This window comes from Brachycentrus maculatus, unplaced genomic scaffold, assembly GCF_059751285.1.
Source record: "Brachycentrus maculatus isolate JH-2025_06_01 unplaced genomic scaffold, ASM5975128v1 h1tg000056l, whole genome shotgun sequence".
NCBI classification, from domain to species: domain Eukaryota; kingdom Metazoa; phylum Arthropoda; class Insecta; order Trichoptera; family Brachycentridae; genus Brachycentrus; species Brachycentrus maculatus.
In genome coordinates, this window is record NW_028280810.1 from 725067 (window position 1) to 749578 (window position 24512).

Genomic DNA, 24512 nt, shown 5'->3' on the forward strand with positions numbered 1-24512 from the left:
TGGTAAACTTCGGAAAAACCCCACGGGCCTTTCCGGTTACTTTCCTAAATAATAATATTTAACAAAAAAGAACAAACATTATTTAAAACATGTTTCGAGATCTTGTTTTTTTCTATCACAAACGCATAAACTAACTAACCATCACGCTGCTTCCCTGCAGGAGTAATAATAATAATAAACTTATATAGCGCCATTATCTTAAAATAATACCTCAAGGGCGATGCAAGGAGTAGGCAGAATTAATTGAACGCCGTATCTGCAAACATTATTCGTCTCTTCCACATTCATGCATCTCCTCATACATACCCGCCGATTTCGATTTCGACTCCTGACATGAGCGCTTCCAAGTATTCAAATAAATTTTTGAATATATAAATAAAACTATAAAAAAAAAAATACAATACAGTAGGTACCTAAGTACAATTTAGATACATAAGACAATGAGAAACAAAAAGAAAAAAATCTTAACCTCCAAATTGAAAAGGGTATTGATCCGCTATTAATTATTTCAGTCAAAAAAATACGCATAGAATACAAAAATAATTTTCTAAAATTGTATTATTCGTCGATTTTGCATTAATTTTGAGGAATGATATGTAAATTATTTAAAATACTTGTAGGTTTAATACAACTTATTGAGTTTTAGTAATCACATCGCTCACTCCTTTCAAGAACGTCATAAATCAAAAATCGTCAATTTTCAGTTGTGCATGTTTTTGGAATGCCCAGAAAATGTACCTACTATATCTCAGCAAAAGCGGCATATTTTTAACTTAATATTTACCCGCTACAGGGCAGAAAGTGCTGTTTTTGCATTTGAAGAAAAGGTATTGTTTAATTATATTTTTAAATATACTAAATATTTTTCAAATGGAGATAAAACCTTTAGGTTTTACCTAAAAAGATCTGTTGCACAGTAAAAAGTTTAGTAAGTGGCTTGATATTTATTTTTAATACATTGTATTATATTTTTAAACTTTAAAAACGTTCTCCTGAAAAATCAAGTGTTTTGATTTATGACGTTCTTGAAAGGAGTGAGCGACATGTCGATGAAAACGATGTAGTTTTCGAAACTAGTCGTGTAAACTGAAATAAAACTCAAGAGGTGTAACACAAGTGTTTAATCTTTAAAATAATTCTATGTTGCTATGTTATGTTTGTCCGCCTCCGTAGTGTAATGGTCAGCGCGCTCGTCTACCGTTCTGGAGGTCCCGGGTTCGATTCCCAGAGGGGGGTCTAATAAATATAAGTGATTTTTTCACTCTAATATTTATTCAATATTACCCTGGACTGTTACCTGAAGCGGAGGGCTGATCACCTTTCCTTCGTGTGTTAAAGATTAAGATAACACTGCGTTTATATGGTGCAGTGCCCTATGCACCATTGGGGTGCGGATAAGGGTTCGAATGAAAAATGTTATGTTAGCATGCCTGACGAAAAATTCCTTTAAAAAAATCATCAATGTTTCAAGAATGCAAAAAAAATAGAATTGAATCATTACAACGTTGCAGTTAGAATCCCAAGTTTAGGTAGACGCGATCAATCGTCGATTCCAGACAAAAAATCGTCCAAAATGGTTGTAGAAAGCTAAGTGCAACAGCAATAAAAGACGCCCCCGCCCGGGCGACATAAAATTAGGCAAATTCTAGGAATCCTAATTATAAGCGCCGCACACCCGGCACGGCTGCGATGCCAGGCAAAAAATACCCTTCGATCGATGCGCCGCACGGATGGCAATTGCATCCCACATCGATGTGCATTTTTGAACGCTCCGACGATAATATTATATGTTTTATCGGAGGGAAGAATGCAAGTCCTACAACGAAACTGCGATAGCTTGGGAGAAGGATGATAGCAAAAAAGTCAATGATAAAAATAAACATTTTGAGTGTGTCCAAATACTTGTTCATAAATCTGGATTATCTCCAATTATAGGAGTAATTTTTCATATTAGTGTCATTATTTTCATTTTATAAATGCCTAGACTTCCATAATCTTCTTAAGTTTTTATAAGATGGAATAAAATATATATAAAATATAATGTCACAACGTAAATACCGGGATAAAAGTTTTTTATCAATTAAAGACGTTTTCTTATTTATTTTATCATAATTTTTAAACTAGCTTCTCTTTGAAAATCATATTTTATTTTTTTGACGTCTCAACATAGATGAAGAAGAATATGAAATTCTGGATATAGAACATCCATGAATTTAAGTGTGGTTGTCAATCATCGATAGAATTGGTGAATGTTACACGTGTGTAAAGTGATCACTTAAACCAGCCTATGACGGTCGTAAACTCCGTTAATGCCCAGACTTCCATATTCTTCTTCATCTATGTTGAGATGTCAAAAAACAATTCGATAAAAATTAAGCTTTTACGTGTATTATTCTTCTAATCAATATTAATATTAATATATTTTTTAATTTATTCCGCCATTTTCTAAAAATACTAACTACATCGAAGGAGCTTTGCTGTGATGAAATTGGGGAAAATAAAATTCTAGAAATGATTTACCAAACAAATGCGTCTTTTTACCCATTTTTTTTCATCCTTCATTAGGATTTTCGTAAACGTCAGTTTCATAAATACTTTTACCTCATTTGGAAGCCACTTAATTATGAAATCATAAAAAAATCTAAGTTAATTTAAAAAAAAAACTCAAAATATAAGCCGACGACGAAGAAGTCAGATCCTGAAACCAGAAAATAAAATAAATTCTGAGAGTAGACAACCTTTTTGGTTGAAAGTTTAATCTTTAGAGGGAGCTAGAAAAATGTATGAAATACGATAAAATTACAATCAAAGCAGGTACCGTAAAACGAATAAAGAGATGTGTGATTTTCTTCAGAAATGCGTTGTGTGTTAAGTATATATCTACATACACATATTTAGATGAATATTAACGGCGCTTTTGATTTGATTATATCTTGCTTCATATCAAAATTATTAGGTACTAATCACCAAATTATTTATGGTATATTTCGTTGATAGTGTCAAAACATTAAAGCGTTACTAACATCGATAATAACATATTTGGTGCTAGGTGCCTTTTCAAGGTAATTTCGACGGAAAGAAAAAAAAATCTGTTTGATTTGTGCTTAAATTAACATGGAGTTCCTCAGAATAAACGTCAAATCGGTGAATATTACATAAAAATGAAAATATTTTTCCTCGAGTTCATGTAAACTTTCGTAACTTATTTGATCGAATCGAATCTGACGTGTTAATATTTAGACATATTTTATGTATACTGACGACAAACATGTAGATTCTATGGACCAAAACATGTATGTACAGATGTCAAAATATTGAATCATCTATTTTATAAGTAGGTACAAGCACCTATACGCACTTATGAAACATGTACAATACGTCTAATGAAACATGTTATTATATTAATGATTAACTTCAAATACATTAGTTTTTAGAATAATAATGACGTCGGGATATTTATAAATACCATCGATAAAAATTTGGAGGCGTAATTAGCTTTTCGACCACGTAAACGAAAGACAAAATAAAAATTATAATATCGCTAGACGAACAAGTCGGAGATGAATAAAATCGGTATCGATAGTTTGGAGTCGGGTAAGAAATATAATGAAATTTAAATATTTGTGTGCACTATAATAATAATAATCATTTTGGATAATAGTAAGGTAGAGAAAAGGCAATTGAGATGGTATGAGCACATAGGATGTAGAGAACCTGAACATATTGTAAACCAGGCGATCGCCATGAATCTTGGAATCAGACATCTAGAGGAAGACCAAAAACTTGGATGCTACAGAAAGATACCATGATTCGAAGGCATGGCCTGGGTGACTTTTTATATGATAGAAGGATCTACAACCTGAGGACGAGGAGAGCTGACTACAACAGTCTACAAAGACGATGAGTTGGGATAGAGCCAGGAAGAAGATAATAATAATTATGGATGATTTACGTAGCGATATTTTTTCAGTATTACCACAAGGACGCTTTCAAACTACATACATTATAAGAATACAAATACCTGTTTTTTTTTAATTATATAAATACATGCTAATAAGGAAGACAAAAAATAGAAAAGTCAACATGAAAGAAGAAGTCTGCTAACGTTTCACAAAAGGGTAGACTATCAATACATAATATGGCTCCAGAGCATCTAAAAAAGCACTATCGAATTCAGATGAGGATAGAAAAAGAAGAATAAGAATTTCAGCGGCATGGAATGCATCCTCTCAACGTACCTACATTAGCCTCCCAGTTATATAAAATTTTACTTAAATTTTTATATGCATTAATCACCATAATTGGTATGACTTCACCCTACTGTTTCTAAAAAAATATTAAAAATTATATCATGCATTTTCTTTGAAACCTACCTTACATTATATGAGTAAAAATTTTATACGCAGGTAGGTACTTGTTATGATTTTGTACCCAGGTAGGTACTGTATCTTGTGTTTATATACCTAGTATACCTACATACCTCGTTCGTGTGTTCTCGTTAGTAGAGATGCAAATGTTTTTACTACGGACCACGAGGTAAGAAAATATTTTTAGCATGTTTTACGTAAGTAAGTTGAAGTCTCTTGAATGAAACACCGGTTTTAGTTGATGAACCAACATAGGATGCGGACGTACTCGTTACTACCTACCTACTAACACGGACAACATACCAAGAATGTGGTACAAAGTGTTATTTTATACGTGTACATTATCGGCCTATTACTGGCAAAAAGCTTCAAGTTAGAATTCTTATATCCACTCAAATTTTAAAGTTGACTTACAATTTTTTATCATGTCATGATTATTTTGAGTTAAATACCTAAAATATTAAACAAAAGAGTTTAGTAAAGTAAAAAATCAACGTAATATATTCAATCGGTCAATCATGAACAAAATGGTGACTGTTACAGTTTATAAAGTAAATATGGATAGTTCGCTCATGGGCGAAATAGTGAATGTTACAGTATATTTAAAGTCATCCCTTGAACCTTTAAATCAACCATGAATGTCCAGATTTTTATATTCCCCTATCAAAAAACTTATTCGTATCTGTTGAGATATTTGTGTTAATATTATTTTTATAAGGCATATCTCGTATATCCCTGTGGTTTATGCAATTCCATAGTGTAGTGATTAGGACAATTGGCAACCATGCTAGAGACCTCGGGTTCGATTCCCTGGGGGGTCAAAATGAAGATTTTTCTCACTCTAATATTAATTTAACATTACCTTGGAATGGTACCTACCTGAAGCCCGGGATTGATCAACTGGCCTTAACATAAAAAAACGATCAAATGAACATTGCATCAATTTGATGGAGTGCCTTATGCACCATTGAGTGCGGATGAGGGTCAGTAGTAGTATTAAATTTCAGGAAGCGAATGGAAAGTGTCGAAAAACCGGCCGTAAATTTATTTATCACATTTTTCTTAGTTAGATTCGATATCTCAAATTTTTGACTTGTTCGATTATTACGGAAATAATGATGAACGAGAGATAGACACTGAAAAGCGATTAAAATTTTAAATTTACAACAATTTGTTGGTAAAATCGAGCGCTAAGAGAAATTCATATTACACGAATTCGCAAAACGCAAATCAGCGTCGCAGTGACCTCATTTTCAAACCGCAGAACTTTATTATAAAGCCATTTTATGGTTAATAAATACACGCTCAACAATTAATAGGTATTGATAAAACGAATACCTATCTGATGCGAAGATATACGTGATCGAAGTAACACAAATATAAAAACAGCCACGTTACTATCCAGACAATAATATTTCCTACATTGCAATTGTATCCACCGGCATTATAATGTATAAGGTGATTAAAATGGAAAAACACACAAAGAAATGTGGCACAAAACTCGTAAAAAACGCTATAAAACTGAACATGTCAATAACTAACTCGAATATAATGTTTCTCGTTGATAAATAAGGAAAATAATATGTCGCTCACTCCTTTCAACAATGTCATACATCAAAAATCTCTGATTTTCACTTGTGCATGTTTTCGAAATGCTCAGGAAATGTAGGTACTATACTATATCCCAGCAAAAGCGGTATATTTTTAACTTAATATTTACCCGCTACAGGGCAGAAAGTATTGTTTTTGCAGATTGAAGAAAAGGTATTGTTTAGTTTTTTTTTTTCATTATCCTAAATATTTTTGAAATGGAGAAAAAATATTCAGCTAATACCTAAAAAGATCTGTTGCACAGTAAAAAGTTCAAAAAGTGGCTTGATTATTATTTTTAATACATTGTATAATATTTTTAAACTTTAAAAACGATATCCTGAAAAATCAAGTTTTTTTAAATATGACGTTGTTGAAAGGAGTGAGCGATATGCAATATGTCTTCAGATTGCAAATTATTTGAGTACAAGTTTTATCTTTATCGTCCCCGTTATGGCGAGGATCACTAAGTACAAAAACGCAGCTTTGAGATATTTCGCATAAAAAATTTGAGGGTGTGTTAAAAATTTTGTTGCAGCGCTTTTGTTTTTACATTATGACAAAATAATAAGGGTTTTATTTTACAATACAAAATATGTCTACGATATTTAAAAGACTAATAAAAATCATAAATAACGATTAATAAGGATCAATGTGCAATATTTCTGTGTACTTAATGACCAAGTATTGTACATTTTTTCGCGTATGTGACGTTTCCATTCTTGCATTTAGTATGTTATTTTTGCCTTAAAAGAAAACGACTGCTATAAAAAAAAAGTTAACGCTTTTGTGGTATAATTTTATCGAGTAAGTATTGCTTACACGCTGTCCGCCTCCAAAGTGTAGTAATTAGTACGTTTGTTTCCCATACAAGAGGTCTCGGGTTCAATTCCAATTGTGTTTCATCAAAAGAAAAGAAATAACCGATTTAGAGGAAAATACGTAAAGGAGTTTGCGCCACGCGCCGTTAAAAAATTAAAGTGAAACTTTATACAAGGCAAAAAAAAAAAAATATTCACAAAATTGTAAATATAATATATTCGAATGTATTTGTAGAAGTTGAGAGATAAAGAAATCACATTAGAGCTTAAAACAACCAATATCGTTATAATTTAGACAGCGTAGATTGTTAGAAAATGAACACGCTAGGAAGAGACAGAGGATTAAAATATTATAGGACAATCATGGGTTAGAAAAGGATAGATGTTGACTGCCGACATGAAGTAGATAAGGGCGGAAAGACAAAAAATGGCAGGCAAATCCGATGAATAGGTCACAGATCCGAAACAGAAACAATAACAAAAGCAAGAAATTTATATAAGAACTTGATTAAATTTTTTCATTGAAAAAAATGAGGAAATATTATTGATTGTATGTAATTCGAAGCTATATTTAAATAAGAATAATGTATGAAGATATATCAAATTTTCAGTTTTCCTCGTAAATAAGGAAGAAGACGAAAATGAAAACTTCATGGATCAGTCAATTTTTTTTAAACGATTTAATTTCAAAATTCTGTTAAAACAGTCGTCAAATATAAAAATTCAGGATTGTCTAGATTCTAGAAAATTATTCTTTGAATATGTTTCATCAAAATATTATAATAATGAAATTAATATCATTGATTGAAGTTTAAATTTATCCATCCAATTTCATCGGACTGCAAATAACGCAATAATGAACTGACGAAAAATAAAACTTGATTTTAGAAGTAATCAAAAGTGTGCGGTTGGTTACCCGAAATATTTTTCACAATCGTAAAGTTATTTCTATTCGGTCGCATTTTACGCGATTTTCCTACCAGCATAAAGAATGAACTTATCACCATTTTGGTAAAATAGGTATGTTTTCACAGCCCGTTAAGTACACTATAATAATGCCGGAATATGTACGAGTGTGTTTGACTGTTTGAAGAATGATGTAAATTACTTGGAGTGTTTAGCTCGGTTTGTGTTTGTGGACATTAATTGAAAATGATAGCAATTTGAAGATCAAAACGTGAGTAGATCGCTTCAAATTGTTGTCACGATGTGTCACGGCGAGCAGAAGAGCGAGGAGACAGAGAGCGGTACGTATAGTAGCGCTACGGACCTGTCGAGTGCTGTTGGAAACACTCCATTACCTTTACGTGTATACTACAATCGCTGATTCGTGAGTTCTTGATTAGATTCTGCTTCTCAACACTCCGGCTAACCTAAAGTGACTATATTATGTCAAGACGCATGCAGCTTTGACGAAGTTGATGAAACAAACTTAGTTTAAAACTAATCACTGAGAAGCAGAAAACGTCGCAAATTATATCAGATTGCACACCACAAATTCGTAAAACGACATTTGTTCATATTTGACTCTTTCTCTTGGACGATTTTTATTAAACCATTACAATGTTAAAACGCCGTAACATAAATCTATTGGCACATACATTTTCGTAGTTTTACCTTGAAAGTCATTTTGTGTTACGTATGTTATATATAAACCTTCCCAAGAGTCTCGTACAACCCTAAAGTTTGATTTAATATTTAATACATAAAATAGTATTTTAAATTAATTCCGATGCCGGCCCTGCGCACCACTTGTGTCCTATGATCTATGATTGATACGGAACTCAAGGGCATGTGACTGTGCGATCATTCCTATGCATTTTCTGAACGTCCCTCGAAACATTATATTACAAGTACCTAACGGTTGTTATTCGAGGGTTCATACAACATATTGCCACCAACCCCGGCCGAATGACGCCGTCCGACCAGAAAAAAAATACACCCGACCATAAATGCAGATAAACCAGAGATAATGAGAATGATTTGAAGTTTGAATGGAGGATTCCAAATTCGATTTAGCCATACGACGAGCACCACTAAATAATAAACCGCCAAACCGATTCGAATTTTAAAATAAGAACCGAAAAATGTATACTTATAATTCCTGCATTGTGAGTAGGCTGTTAACAAAATGAATTAAGTATCCATGTAGATGTCATAGAAGATAGGCACCTAAATCTATTTTTAAACTTTAGATAAATAAAATAGAACGTTAGCAATTTACTCAGGTACCTACCTATTAAAGCTTTCGTTAAACTTGTCTACAAATGAATTACTATTATTTTTTTATAATTACTAATGGTTTTTATCGTAAATGGATAAGGTCTGAACTGTTATGGATCTCCTTTGCCCAACCATAATTTTTACCAACTAAAAATTACAATGGGTAAATTAGGGTAGTACGTAAATCGGTACCTACTAAATACTCGTCGGTACAAAAATCAACTCTTATTTTTACATCCGACGGGTTTTTTTCCAATGTAAAACCGATCATCTTGCTTTAATGTACGATGGAAACAATGGTATGCCAACCTCATCCAATAACTTACTTGTAATAAAATACTTAAGATCATAAACCACACGTGATAAATACTAGCATTTTTACAAGATAAAGTAAAAACTAAATTCTTTCTTTAACTAACTCAGTAACCTTCCGCCGCTTTCCGCAGGGGTAGACAGAGAGAATAGAACGCCACACCACTCTGTCATTGCAAACATTCTTCGCCTCTTGCACGTTCATGCATCTCCTCATACATACCCGCCGATTATTTCGACTCCTTACCTGACCGCATGCATTTTGTTTACTTGTAACAAAATGCATATTTTTTACATAACATCTATATTTTCAACCATTTCATATAACTTTTTACACTTATGTGTAATCATAGATAAGGAATCTAAGAAATTAAATAATATACCTACTTGGTCATAGCTAAAATGCAGTAAATAAATCGAAAGATAATATGGTACAGGTATTGTGCTTAGTTTATTTTACTTTTTCTGATGAAACATGAATTAGGGCGTCGCTGATTCGATAATAAACAATCAAATATCACATAACAGGACGTTTTGGTAGTACTTGATAAAATAATCAAGTAAATCTGATAACAACCAGCATGAATAATACCTATTGATAATAAATTGTAGACATAAATTAAAAATTATACCCTTAGAATGGCAAGGTTCCAACTAACAAAATTTGTAAATACGAGTTATTGACGTAAAGTGGTTTCATTTACAATAGACTTTAACATTTCCAGAGACATTCGTTATATTTGAAAATTTATTTTTTATATTATAGAAATAAGAAAATATAAAATACTTATAGAAGCTATTTTATTAACCTCTTTCGAATAGTTTTGAAAATATATCATCAGAAGATGGAAGAAGTATTCATAAACTTATAGTATTTTAATATAAATACGCAAATTTAGTCCTCGATTCAATAGTAAAACATTTATATATTTAATTTTCATTTATAAATCACGACGTATCAATAAGTTAATACTTCGAACAATAGATATACAAAATAATTTTATTTAATCTTATCCCAATTTTATAACACATTAATAAGTTAACCAACTTGGAATCTTGTCATTCTAGAGATACAATACGTATTCGATAAAAGCTATCTATTCTAGTGTTATGTTTTTTTTAAAGTACCTACTTACCTAACTCACAATACTTGTAAGTGTAGGTGGGTTCACATACAAAAATGTACAGTACCTACATGCGAGAAAACATTTTTTTTTTGAATGGCTACACTAATAAAAAGAACACTGATTTAAATGTCAAAACAATAACAAGATAATCCGGAATCAAGATAAATAAATTATTAATAATTAACAATAACGGGCCCTATAGTCAATTACATCTCGATAAATGCAGAAATAGTGTCTGTCCGCACGATTGCTAATGATTACCGTAGATATTGAAAATAATTATTATCGTTTTCGCATTATTACTAAATGTTTTCTATTTATTCACCGTTATTCTAGTTATTCTAGTTATTCACCGTGAAGCGCCCATGAGGTATTTTTTTTACGAAAATGGCGCTATATAAGTTATCCAATTTTATTATTATTATTATTAAATCTGGTTTGGTAGGCACGTTCGGCATCGTGTTTTGACGGCCGATGTGGGGTTTATATTTATCTCTTTAGTAAAAAATAAGAGATATATAGTTGTATTTATTGCGGTGATGTTGAATTATGATGATATGGTAGATAACTAATGGCACCTTACAAGGGCACAGAGCAGCCATGTTCTGAGCATTGAGAATATGTATCTGCGGAGAATTTTAGGCGTGCGGTGGTTTGACTTTGTGAGGAATGAAGAGATAAGGCGTAGGACGTAGCAAATCTTGGTCACAACTGTCGTCAAGAAATGACGATTCAGTTGGCTTGGCCATGTACTCCGCATGCATCCCGAAAGCTTTAATCTAGCTTGCCTCTTCTACAAGGCATCAGGTCTAGGACGACCACGGCTGACAATTCGTCGGCAGACTTGAGGGACGCGGTTCTGACTTGGGAGGATGCAAAATAGCTGGCAGCCGACAGAAAAGCCTGGAGACAGTATTTGGACTCCATATGCTCCACTTAAGGAGTTATGGTTTAATTAGTAATATTGTAGATACCAGGGTATCAGGATAAACAGAAGGTCGTACTTACCATTGGACTCTCTTCGCCAATGTCGGAGTCCCTGTCCGCTGCGCCCTCCATGGCGTACACCGGGACGGGTTCTCTGTTTTTCACGCGAATCTTGACGCCTTTACAAAAACTAGGCGTGAAAAGTACTACTGCCCCGTCAGTATACTAAAGCTCAATATAAAAAAAACACTGGTCAACAGGAGACAATAAAACTTAACCTCAAAACACAAGATGCCGCTTGAACTGTCAACACGCTGTCAAATAGATCAAAACAAGCTCTTTTCAAATATTTAAGTAACGTATGATCCTGGCAATTGAATTCACTCGAAAAATATGAATAATCACCTACGAAACACACTAAATCGAGTCAAATGTCACTATTTTAAAATATTGTTGAATTACGTATCAAACTAAATAGCTTGATAGCATCACAATATTTCACAGTTTGTTTTACGAACACATAATCACGGATCTGATCATATAAACAAGACACCAAAACAACATTAATGTCACAACATTGAAGTGCTTGATTCACAAGAGTTTATTAACGTCCAAAGTCCTCGAATTCACGTATATTTTATATCAAGAGCTTGCGAGATCAAATAATCATTTAGAATCGTTCAATTCCGCTAGGCAAAACACGTAATTACGAATTACAATAACCGGCTGTCACTGAATAGAAAGTTATGAAGAACCGAGATCGTCTGTTGACATAACCGTTTTCTGCTAAAACACGAGACATTAATACTTGTTAGCCGTTTACGATCGATTTTGATTTTATATAAACAAACCCGAACCGATCGCGGTGAGCGGTTTGAATGAAAAAAAAAATAGCTGACGACGGACCAACGCATACGTTCACGCCGCGCACGATTCTAAAACACGTTTGTTCCAAATACAAAAATTGCCCTCGCATCCCCTCCACGCGCCCCATTGGCCGGCCAATGGAGCGCGGGAAGGCGTGGCCAATGAGAATGCTCTCTGGGCGTCTGTGCTTTAATGCTATCATCTGATTGAAGGTTTGATTATGACGTCATGGGTGAAGTAGCGAATCAAATCACCCGATATGAACATTGTAGAAAGGCGACCGGGTTTAGCGTAGGATTTGTAATTCTACTTTATATAAAGTGACCAGAAGTCTCGCATGCGGGACTATCGCGATTGAAAACCTTATCGAAAAGTATCCCGCATATCGCTCGCTCCTTTCAAGAACGTCATATATAAAAAATCGTCAATTTTCAGTTTTGCATATTTTCGGAATGCCCAGAAAATGTACTATATCCCAGCAAAAGCGGCATATTTTTAACTTAATATCTACCCGCTACAGGACAGAAAGTGTTGTTTTTGCATTTTGAAGAAAAAATATTGTTTATTTATTTTTTTAAAACACTAAATATTTTTCAATTGGAGAAAAAATATTCAGGTATTACCTAAAAAGATCTGTTCTGCACAGTAAAAAGTTCAATAAGTGGCTTGATATTTATTTTCAATACATTTCATTCTATTTTTAAACATTAAAAATGATCTCCTGAAAAATCGTTTTTTTTTATTTATGACGTTGTTGAAAGGAGTGAGCGATATAGGTTGCTAGTAATAGTGGAAATATTAAATTATAAAATAATCGAATATTCAATTATTTGAATCATCGAAATATTCAATTGTTTCGAGAGATTCATTGATAACATTCTCCCTATCATTCATATTTCACTTTGCGTTATACCACTTTAAAAAACCACCACTTCGCGATTACCGGTTTCAGAATAATCATTCCATCGTCAGGTCAAATGTAGATTTAAAAATACTTTTAAAATACAAAATCGATTCATTGATGACTAAGAGAGGTCGCCAAAAAATTCTGGAGAAAAAATATTTAGATTTCAAAAAAGGAAAAAAAGAATAATATTTCAAAATTTAAGTGGTAATTTTTTACATAATTTGTTTTACTATTCTGATAATAAATGCCGAGATTATATTGGAATGAAAACAAGATTTAAAAAAAACTACCCTCTGAATCTAGACTGTCAAGTAGACAGTAGGTACCAACCAACCATAAAAAAACAACATCTCAATTAAATGAAAATTCTACCATAATTCTCGGTTATGTTTGATAATGCAATTACTACTACTTACAATCTTATTACTACTAAGTACTACTACTACCATCATGCCGTTTCACTGCAGGTTTAGGCAGAGAGGATGGAACGCTACACTCTTCTGTCCTGACATACACTCCTAGCTTTCTCCATCCGGTCATACATGCCCCCCAATCGACATATCGTGGGTATACTGGCAAAAAACGTTAACTAAAAAATCCTTGTTTGAAAAATCCCTGTTCTTTAAAGCTTATAGCCTGCATAAAACACCCGCTTTTAAACATAAAGTTGAATTTACTTTTAAAACCACATAAATATGACATTTCATTTACATTTTGCCAGTTTATAGAACGTTGAAAACTTTATAATATGCATCATGAAGTCAAAATTTCATATTTCGGAGTTAACGTTTTTTGCCAGTACACTCACGATATATTCGTATTCATAAATCCTGTTTATATTGAATCCTGTTATGCCATTTTTGGCATATTAACGATATTTGATACAAAAATATTAAGCCGGTGCTCACCCCCTATCCTACTCTCAATTAATTAAAATTTGCTTTTCATTAATTGATTCGGCAGTCACTTTGTGGTAAAATCTATATATTTTTAATGTAAGTATTACTTAGTAAATACTACTATTTATTAAAATCTACTGTGACACGTGTTACAATGCCATGACAAGATTTCAAACCTTGAAAATGATGCGGAATGCATCAAAACACGTGTCACAGTAGATTTTAAGAAATAGTAGTATTTACTAAGTAGTACTTAAATTTAAAAATAAAATTGCTTTCGCTATCAGTATTCACACTATAACTACGACTGTACATGACTACATTTTTCTAAACCCGTTTCACTCATTTTATTTCCTCCAAGACAGATCTACTTTTAGGAAGGAATTCACATGTACATTACAGAAGAAATGTAAAGTCAAGCAACATAATTTAATTTATTTTTAATACAAGTTTTACTTGGTAAATAGCCCTCTTTCTTAAAATCTATTGTGACACGTGTTTCGATGTATTTCGCGTCATTTTCAAACGACGGTAATTGAAAATGATAAGGAATGCATCGAAATACATGTCCCAATATTTTTAAGAAATAGTGGTATTTACCAAGTAAAATTTAAATAAAAAAGGATAGATATTACCACAAAGTGACTGCCGAAGTGATTAATTAAATTATTATTTTATTTTATCAGGTCAATCCTATAGCCTCGGTATGTTGTACGATTTTTTTGTTATATTATATACTAAATACTATACCTAATTTTATGAGGCGAATATGGTTGGAAAAATCAGTAGAGGAAAACCGAGAAAACTTGGCACGATCAGGTATGTCAAATACATAAAAGCGGTAAGGTGAGGCGAAGAATGTTTGCAATGACAGAGTCGTGTGGCGTTTTTCTCTCTCTGCCCACCCCTTCGGAGAAGCGGCGTGATGGTAAGTTAGTTAGTATTATTATACCAACTAACCAGAGAGCATTAACCCCTCATGTCTCTTCTTCCAACCCCGAGGATTCCGGCGCCCCGGAAGGCCGCTGACGAATTCACCCACTATACTCAGCGGAACTTTGGGATGCTGGACTGATCTGGGAGGAAGCCAAGGAGATGGCGCGTGACAGAGTGACTTGGAGACGTCTCGTGTTGGCCATATGCTCCGCCTAGGGAGCTAAGATGGAAAGAAGAAGAAGATTATTATACGTATAACAGTTTTTTTTATTAAAAAGATAAATAATTGTGTTAGTATTATTTACAAAATGACTTCAATTTCACACTATTTATATGAGTCTAAGCGGCTCATTATTAAACATAGGTATCACATTGTGGTAGAGTGGGTTCGGACCCAGAAACTCTGACTGAAGAGTCCGCGACACTAACCACGGGACCAAAACCCGAAACTAAAATAATTATGTAGGTAGCTGCTTCTATTTTTTCTTTTTTGGCAGTGCTAAATGTTTTTCCTTTTCCCATTGTATTTCCGTATCACTAATTACTACCACCACCGCTCTCCGATCAATATCCTCTCCGAATGATCGCTCCTAATCCCTCATCAATTCATCTCCGTTGCTTTTTCTGCTGGGAGCGGAATAGTAGTACGCCACTGACCGTTTGAATAATCGTTTCCAACTGATTAATGAACCTTCCCCCTCACCATTTAACCCCTTCCTGCCCCCTGCCCCTACCCCACCCGCGCTAGCGGCCCCATCTACCTACCTAGTTGAACACCCTTAAATAATCAACAGCCTCACGTCATCTTGAAAGATAGATGAAGTTAGAGGAAGGAGAGAGAACCTAACATGCCTCCCTACAAAATATAATATGTATTGCCGATTTAGTACATACTTATTATCACTTACCAATACATTTGGAGGAATAAAATAAAATATAATTGAATGCCTCCCTCGAATAAGGAGCGATATCATAAAATAAACATCCAACTTTTGTATCCTCAAGTCATAGTATTCTGCCGCCATTTCGACTGACAAAATTTAACTTAAAAATTATGCTAAAAATATTCAGATTTATGAAGGGTTATATTGTTCGCAAAATACATTGACGCGAGCTTATCGGTGATCGGTAAAAAAGTGGCTTTTTGTTTTTATTATTATAAAACTAAATTTATTCCTTTTCAATATTTTGCTGATACTCTGTGAAATTTTCTCCAAATGTCTTGGCACTGATCCGTGTCTGTCTGTTGTGCTGGTCGGGGTTGTGGAGACGTCTGTGTACCGGCCATTGTCGGGTTGGAATCGGATCTGGATGACAAACTCAACTAACTTCCTTTGTTCTTCCCTTTCACTGCCTACACTGGGGCACTTTTAGAAACTTGGTGGTGGTTTTACTAACTTGTATTTATCTGTATTGGCAGTAACAGGGACATTAAAAGATATTCAATGTAAATTCACAGTGATGTCGAGATAAATTATGTCTCCCATTTTCTATAATTTTCGCAGCCTTAGTTCATAAAATAAATTTGCTTCGCAAAAGAGGTTTGTCAGGAAGCTTAGATGCTTCTGTATCAGATCCGGAAATGCGATTGGGACAGCTTTATACTTGTGGCACATTTCATAAGCTTTATTTTATTTTAAAAAATGGGAATATGATAAATTAGTTACAGCAAGTTATACACATACCATATATTTATATATGCGCCTTCGCGGTGTAGTGGTTAGCGCGCGGGGCTACGGTCCCGGGTTCAATTGTTAAGAGGGTCAAAATAAATATTGATGATTTTTCAGCCTAATATTTATTTAATATGTACTTCAAACGGAAGGCTGGTTACCTTTCCTTCGTACCTATATTTAACAATCAAGATAACACTGCTTGTATACGATGCAGTGTTCTAGGCACCAAAGGGTAAAAAAATTATATATTATATTTTATACTTTTACTGTTCCAATTTAAAAAAAATCCATATTGTAAAAAAGCTCTTATCAAAATATGAATGTTACAAAATTAATCAAACAATTTTTCTTTTTAAGCACTTCTATTTTTGATTCTATCAAAATAAGTAACTTATCCATCCCTGATGAAGACAAGATGTTTTTCGAAACCGGTTGGAATAAAAGTACCAAAAATAAAAGTGGTGAAAACAAAGCTAGCGTTTTATCAATTTCATAAAGATAAAAAGCATCTCTTGACTGTTATACTTGACTTATATTATGTTATAATTCTACGATATTTTCCCATAATCTTTAATCGTGCTTATTATATTTTGGATGCCTGTAGTGACGTTGGCATATTAGTTAGTATGAGTGCACAATGTACCTACATGTATTGTTATAATATTGGTTTACATACTTGAAGCTAAAGTTAATGCACTTTTGAAACCGGCTTTACATATTAATCAAACAGTAATAACCGCATTATACTTGTACTTGACCAGAGGCAGATTATATTAATAATATATTTTTATTTTTAACAGGGTAATCATTATATATTTGTGACGAAATATAAGTGTGACATATCGCTCATTCCTTTCAAGAACGTCAAAAATCAAAAATCGTCAATTTTCAGTTAGTCATGTTTTCGGAATGCCCAGAAAATGTAGGTGCTATATCCCAGCAAAAGAGGCATATTTTTAACTTAATATTTGGTAAAAATCAAGTGTTTTAATTTAAAAATTCGTCATATCTTAAAACAATAAATAAAGCATGTTGGCTATAGAAGGATTAAAGTACAGTAAATGCAGTGAAAATGCAACCTCTCAAACGAATGTGCGTCAAAACGATGTATCATAGAAAGAAAAGAAAAAAATGCAAAAAATGTAACAAATTGTCAAAAAAAGCTTTTTTCAAGTTTTCTTTCTTAGGAGGCTGAATGCGGCCTCGGAGTTCGAGTCCAACCTGCCCTGTATTAAGGAATCATCCATATTTGGTTTATTAATTACGATCCGCCATACCAGGCCGCCAGAAGAGGAGAGGATAAACCTCCCGACTCTGACGATAATAATAATAATAAAGTGATCTCTGTTTGTGGTGGCTGTTTGCGCATGCACTTAGCGTGTCTGGCCGGTGCATTGATCCTGTTGCATCGAGGATGCACATTTATATTGAAAGACGGCCACATCATCTCTAACTAGGTACTTACCCACTTGTACCTACCAGTGGCGGTCGGTGACTTTTTGTAAAAGGGATGCTGGACATCAAACGTTTATACTCGTAGTAACTACGTACTATTGTATATCTAGCGTCTAGATGGGCATATTTGATATCATCAAATATGCCCATCTAGACGCTAGCCTACGAACAAGATACGATTAGGAACCGTCTAAAATTATCTCCATAAATCCATTATGCTCCATAACTCATAATAATAATATTTGTATGATTTTGTACAGCGGCGTTTTTAAAAAAAATCACATTAAGGTCGCTGTAGAGATATCAAAATATTTCAATTGCAGTATTGCTGTTTACGCATAGAAGTCCAAATCTTTTTACTCTGAAATCCAAGGGATGCTAAGCATCCACAGCATGTATGGATGGACCGCGCCTGGTTCTTACTCTGCCAACATTTTTTTTAGAAGTGAGTTGTATTTATTAATTATCTTTTTTATTATGACAAAGTTCATAGATACAACATTTGGAGTGTGTCCATTATCTCTAATTATATGAGCTATTTTTAACATTATTTTTTGACATCTCAACATAGATGAAGAAGAATACGAAATAAGATAAAACATCAAATCAATTCGTAAAAAATACATCGACTGCGATTTAGTCGTAAGGCATAGAGCAAGGCGTTGAGATATCAAATATTCTTGATTAAGAAGAATATGGAAGTCTTAGTATTTACAGGGTTATTCTTTGTGAATTCGCATTTAATATAAAAAACTATCAGAAAAATGCATTTCTTAAATTTAATTTAGGACATAAAATCTTAATTTGAACTCTTGCCATATTATATATGGAATCAATTACATAAAAAATATGGAAATTCCATATAAATATGGAATATAAGAACAACAAAAAAAATATCTCAACAAAGATGCAAGAAGAATACGGAAGTCTGGGTATTTACGGAGCTTACGACCGTCATAGACTGGTTTAAGTGATCAATTTACACATATGTAACATTCACCAATTCTATCCATGATTGACAACCACACTACTCAAATTCTTGGAACTTCTTTATACAGTATATAGTTAAAAATTAAATCACTAGAATTTCACTAGATACTTATATATAATTGGTGAGATGAATGAAGCTTTTTATTGAACAGAAACTCTTTCAATTGTATGTAGGTATATAGAAGTTCCAAGAATTTGAGTAGTGTGGTTGTCAATCGTGGGTAGAATTGGTCACGTGTAGAACGGTGTATGTTGCTCGTCTTTAAAGTGATCACTTAACCAGCATATGACAGGTCATAAGCCCTGTAAATACCCAGACTTCTATATTCTGCCTTTTATTTGAGATGTCAAAAAATATTAAAACATAAAATAAGAGTTCAAAGCAAAATTTTATCTCCTAAATTAAATTTTTAAAACGTATTTTTCTAATGGTTTTTTTTTATATAAAATGCGAATTCAAGAAAAACCCTGTAAATACCCCGACTTCCATATTCTTCTTCATCTATATTGAGATGTCAAGAATATTTGTGTAACAGAATGAATGGTGCACTAAAATCAGTTTTAGCAAATAAAAATCTATCAGCGGAAGCTAAACTGGCAGTACACAATGGAGTTCTGGTTCCAACCCTTATGTATGGAAGCGAAGCATGGAGTTGGCAAAAGAAGGATGAAAGCAGACTGAATGCAGTCGAAATGCGATCCCTCAAACGAATGTGTGGCAAAACGATGTTTTATAGATGTTCGAATGATGAAATAAGGAAAGAATGTAAGGCTGAGATAAGCATTATCGATAAAATTAAGAAAGGTGTGTTGAGATGGTTTGGACATGTGGAGCGTATGAGTGAAGAAAGAACGGTTAAACAAATTTATGAGGCGAATGTAGTTGGAAAAAGAAGCAGAGGACGACCGAGGAAAACTTGGCACAATCAGGTATGTCAAATACTTGAAAGCGGCCGGGTCCAGGAGTCGTAATAATCGTCGGGTATGTATGGGGAGATGCATGAATGTAGAAGAGGCAAAGAATGTTTGCAAAGACAGAGTGGTGTGGCGTTCGATTCTCTCTGCCTACCCCTGCGGAAAGCGGCGTAATGGTTAGTTAGTTAGTTAGAATATTTGTTGTTTGTGCTTATGCCTTCCGACAAAATCGCAGTCGATGTATTTTTTTATGAATTGATTTGACGTTTTTTTCTTATTTTCCAGTAATGTTAATTATGGTCCATATGTTATATGTTTGAGATATTATATTTGTGGAAAATTTTATATTTTACTTTGCATGTCAGCGATCTCTAGCGGACGGCATTGGTACAAGTATAAACCATCGGAACTTCGAAAAAGGGCGAATAAATTGTGGGGAGGTTCAGTGACATTTAGGTTGATAGAACTTATCAATCTAAATAAAATTTGGATAATAAACTAGTACAACTAACGATTGAAGCATTACCGTGTTATTGAATGAAAAAAAAACAGGTACATACTCGAGTAGCACCCACTATTTAAGCGGGCAATAGTACGAAAAAATATTTGACCTTTTTCTATGTCGTAGCCATAAGCTATAAGGTTATATTATTTATCGATTCGGCATTAACTTTGTGGAAGGACATGTTGATTATTTAAAAAAAATACACACTTGTATAATACCACTTACTGAGTTTTATTTTATTACTATTCACCTGTCGATGAAAGCCACTGTAGTTTTCGAAACTAGTCGTTTGTAATGAAATAAAAATAAATAATTAGTATTGTACAAGTGTTTATTTTTTTAAAAACAATCAGCTATAAATTTTATAAGCAAAATATTACGGAAACTACTTAAATTATCTATATAATTTAATTTTTATTATATTTTATTATACTATAATTTTTCATACATTCTTATCCAATCCTTTCTCATATACATATAGTTGAAAACAACTGAAATAAAGGCTTCGTAAGCAATTCTGACAACTTGTAACAAAAAAGGGCCTACGGTAAAATAAAATAATAATAATAATCGATAACGTGATTGAATTGGAGCCTCAAAAATTTAATAATTGCTGTAACCACCGTGCCATACCCGGCAGGGGTACACGGAGAGGATGGAAATCCATAAATGTTTATCTCCATGCTGTGGCGTGCATAGATTTTTGATCAGTGTAGGCACAAGGGTTGGGTAAGGATAAATCGTAGTAGGCACTGGTCGTGTTTCTATATGAAACGTGATTCTGTAGGCACTTTTCTGCCTATATAGAATGCACATTTCTGTCTCCATGGCTCACACATGAATCTTCATTGCTACTGTCGTCGTAGCTGCCCGAAGTTATACGAACTGAGACAAAACTCAACCATAATCGTCAGTTTGTTTTTCCGCATTTATTTTTTCTCTTTTCCATTGAACCACCCCGCAATGTTTAATTTCGGCAGAGCGCTCACAGCATTTAGTTGCAATATCCCCAGCTAGAGGGAGACAGTAGAGTTATCACGTTGGCAGAAGAAGCGAGCCAAAGCGAGATAAATGTATTATATCTTTACCCTGTACAGATGTCTGGTTGACGGATAATTGATGATGTAACAATGTCATGGAGCGAACGGTTTATTAGACAGTTGAATGCTGAATGCCGTTTATTATGGGAAATATAGTCTAGTCTACTGTACGCTCTACTACATTATTGGTTCGGGCCTCCGCTACTAGGAAAGCTCCCTCTGTATTATTTATTCCATATCCAAACCAATACAACATGCATATTGGTAGACATCTATCGGTATGAATAGTTAGTATTAAGTGTTCAAAGACGTAGAATAATAGATTTTTTCATTGAATATCGCATTGAGAAAAGGCCGAATTTATGCTAGAACTAGTTTTTTCTCTGTCTCGTATTTTTTCACTTTCATGTTTTTTTTAAATTATGCTTATCAATCTTTTTTCTTAAACGTCCAAATTGATATCTGGAAGATTGATGTAATAAGTAGTAAAAAATCAATCAATTTTTTATTATTATTAAACTATTGTTCCGTTTATTGTTATGATTTTATTGATGCATTATTTTGATTTTATTTTATCTATATTTAATAAAAAAAGTTAATCATTTATTATGCATTTGAGAAGCGATAAAAAAAATCTTTTCGATTGCATAATATGTTTGAATTCACTTTAATTAACAAGAAATATTTAAATCTGTCTTTATTTTTTTTATATTACTTTAAAATATTTATTGTGTATGTAGTATAAACTCTCATTTAAGTCAAACTATAATACGTTATGATTAGATATTTTTATTATTATTATAAACCATACATTGGTTTTTTTTTTTTAAATGTGTAAGATTTTTCGATTGTCGAGTTTTTTACGTTTTCCATTTTTTGTGATATTTTAAAATAATAAAGTTCAATTGTTACATTGATATTTCCGAGTCTCTGTTTTAAACCGAATTGAAAAATATAAGTTTTAGCCAGGTTCCGTTAAGTTGGAAATATATTTATAATTTCGTGAAATGTTTTTTTTTTGTTGACAGAATTGAATTTTCGGTTTTAGGTGACGAGGCGCTACTGAATATTCCAGAATGTGGTTTGAAAATTTAATTTAGCTGGAAACGGAAACGGAGGGAGTGGGTTTCGGAATCCGGCGAATTTGAATTTATCTCAAGCGTTCGAATTTCCGAATTTCGAACGTGGCTTATTGTGTTGTGTCATGTCTGATGGAAGATAAATTAACTTTTATCGATGCGCGCTCTTATTCACTGAAATTAGAAAGTATACCAACCCGACGCGACTCCACGCTGAAATTATTTTTAAATTAAATATTTAACATATACTGTTTAATTGTTTATTTACTGCGTAATTTAATTTAAATAAATAAATGAGGAGAAAAAAGGAAGCATGGCAGTTTACAAAATGTTTATTCGCTGATATTTTGACTGTACGTGGTAATTATACATAAAACCAGGGCTTATTTTTCCATGTAACGCACAAGGTGGACGTTCCGGCGTCTTTTTTTCAGCGATTTTTTATTATTATTTTAAAATCAATTAAACGTAACTATTTTTGTGCTTACGTTATTGCAATTAATATTTATATAATTCGTTAAAATGATAAAATATGGTATTGTTATGAATATTTGAATGATATTTGAACATTTTTTTTTAAATAAAAAGTTTGACATGAAGTAAGTTTCGGGACCTTTTTTGTTTTAAAAAATGCACTGCATATAATCATAGCAGTTGCTGTGCTACGTATAACTGTTTTGTTACAATAATGATAGAAAGATTATGCATTAACTACGTAGTGTGGAGAACTATACTTTTATATTATATATCTTTTTCTAACGACTTTGGCATTTTGGACCTGGTTGTCAACCCCTATTTTACAAAAATGATTTTAGATTTAACAAAAAATATGTTTATCACCGCATAGAAGTTAAGCTTAAGTTATCTACAATAAGCAGTTCGTGCGTTTACTTTTCACTGTTCGGTTGATTGGTCTGGAATGCACAACTCCTTTTTAATATTCTGAAATCTAACTGATTTATACGTCGGTACATTAGTTTCCTTGTTCATAGCGATTTAAATAAATATCGTGTAGGAGTATTCGCAATCACAGTACACCGGAGAGATTCAAAAAAATGTATATTGGATATTTTTTTGTTTTTTTAGAATATGCAAAAAAAATATTTTTACATATTACCTTTCAATATAAGTATGTACTTATTTCGAAGAAAAAATTTTTTTTTCAATGCAAAACAGTGTTTTTAGAAAAAAAAATTGTTACCTACGTAAAACGAATACTGGGACTTAAACATTCATTTAAATATTTAAAAATATCTATATTAGGTAGGTATTTCAATCGTTTGTTGTAGTTTGCATCTAGGGGTGTATCCATAATGTTCTTCTATCCTAAAAAATAGTCAAATTACGTCTTGGATTTTTTAAATTTTAAATAGACCTCGCTTAAACTAAATATAACGTAACGGTATATACACGGGTCTACCAAACAATAAAATGACTCGACTGCAATCAGTGTTAAACGCAGCAGCGAGACTAATTTTTGGAATTTCTAAATTCAGTCACATTACCCCACTACTTCACAAACTCCACTGGTTACGCTTTCCCGAAAGGGTTGAGTATAAACTCTGCCTACTCATGTATAAATCAATACACAATATGGCTCCAGAGTATCTTAAGGAGCTGTGTATTCCAGATGAATTGGTTGATAGACGTCTCACGCTTCGATCGGCTACAACATCTGCAATGGGCAGTGATCTTACCAGCTCGCAACCAACGCACTAAATTTGGCGAGCGTGCCTTTGCTGTTGCAGGCCCGATGGCGTGGAATACTCTTCCACCAATGGTTAGAAATTGTGAGAGTGAGATGATCTTTAGAAAAAGACTAAAAACACATTTGTTTGCTAAATCATTTCCACGATAATATTTTCCCCAATTCATT

General features: G+C 33.2%; 1 protein-coding gene across 3 annotated transcripts in view; it reads right to left on the reverse strand.

Annotated features, from left to right (window-relative positions):
- Nucleotides 1-12317, reverse strand: part of retn (retained) — a 264675-nt gene extending 252358 nt beyond the window's left edge. For 2 of the 3 annotated variants that reach the window (XM_088278321.1, XM_088278320.1), the window contains exon 1: nt 11449-12309. In XM_088278321.1, the coding sequence (XP_088134447.1) occupies nt 11449-11499 (51 nt within the window). In that variant the 5' untranslated portion in view covers nt 11500-12309. Of the gene's footprint in view, nt 1-11448 lie in introns of all 3 variants that reach the window. The other variant, XM_088278322.1, reaches the window with a different exon arrangement.
- Nucleotides 12318-24512: the final 12195 nt, after the last annotated feature.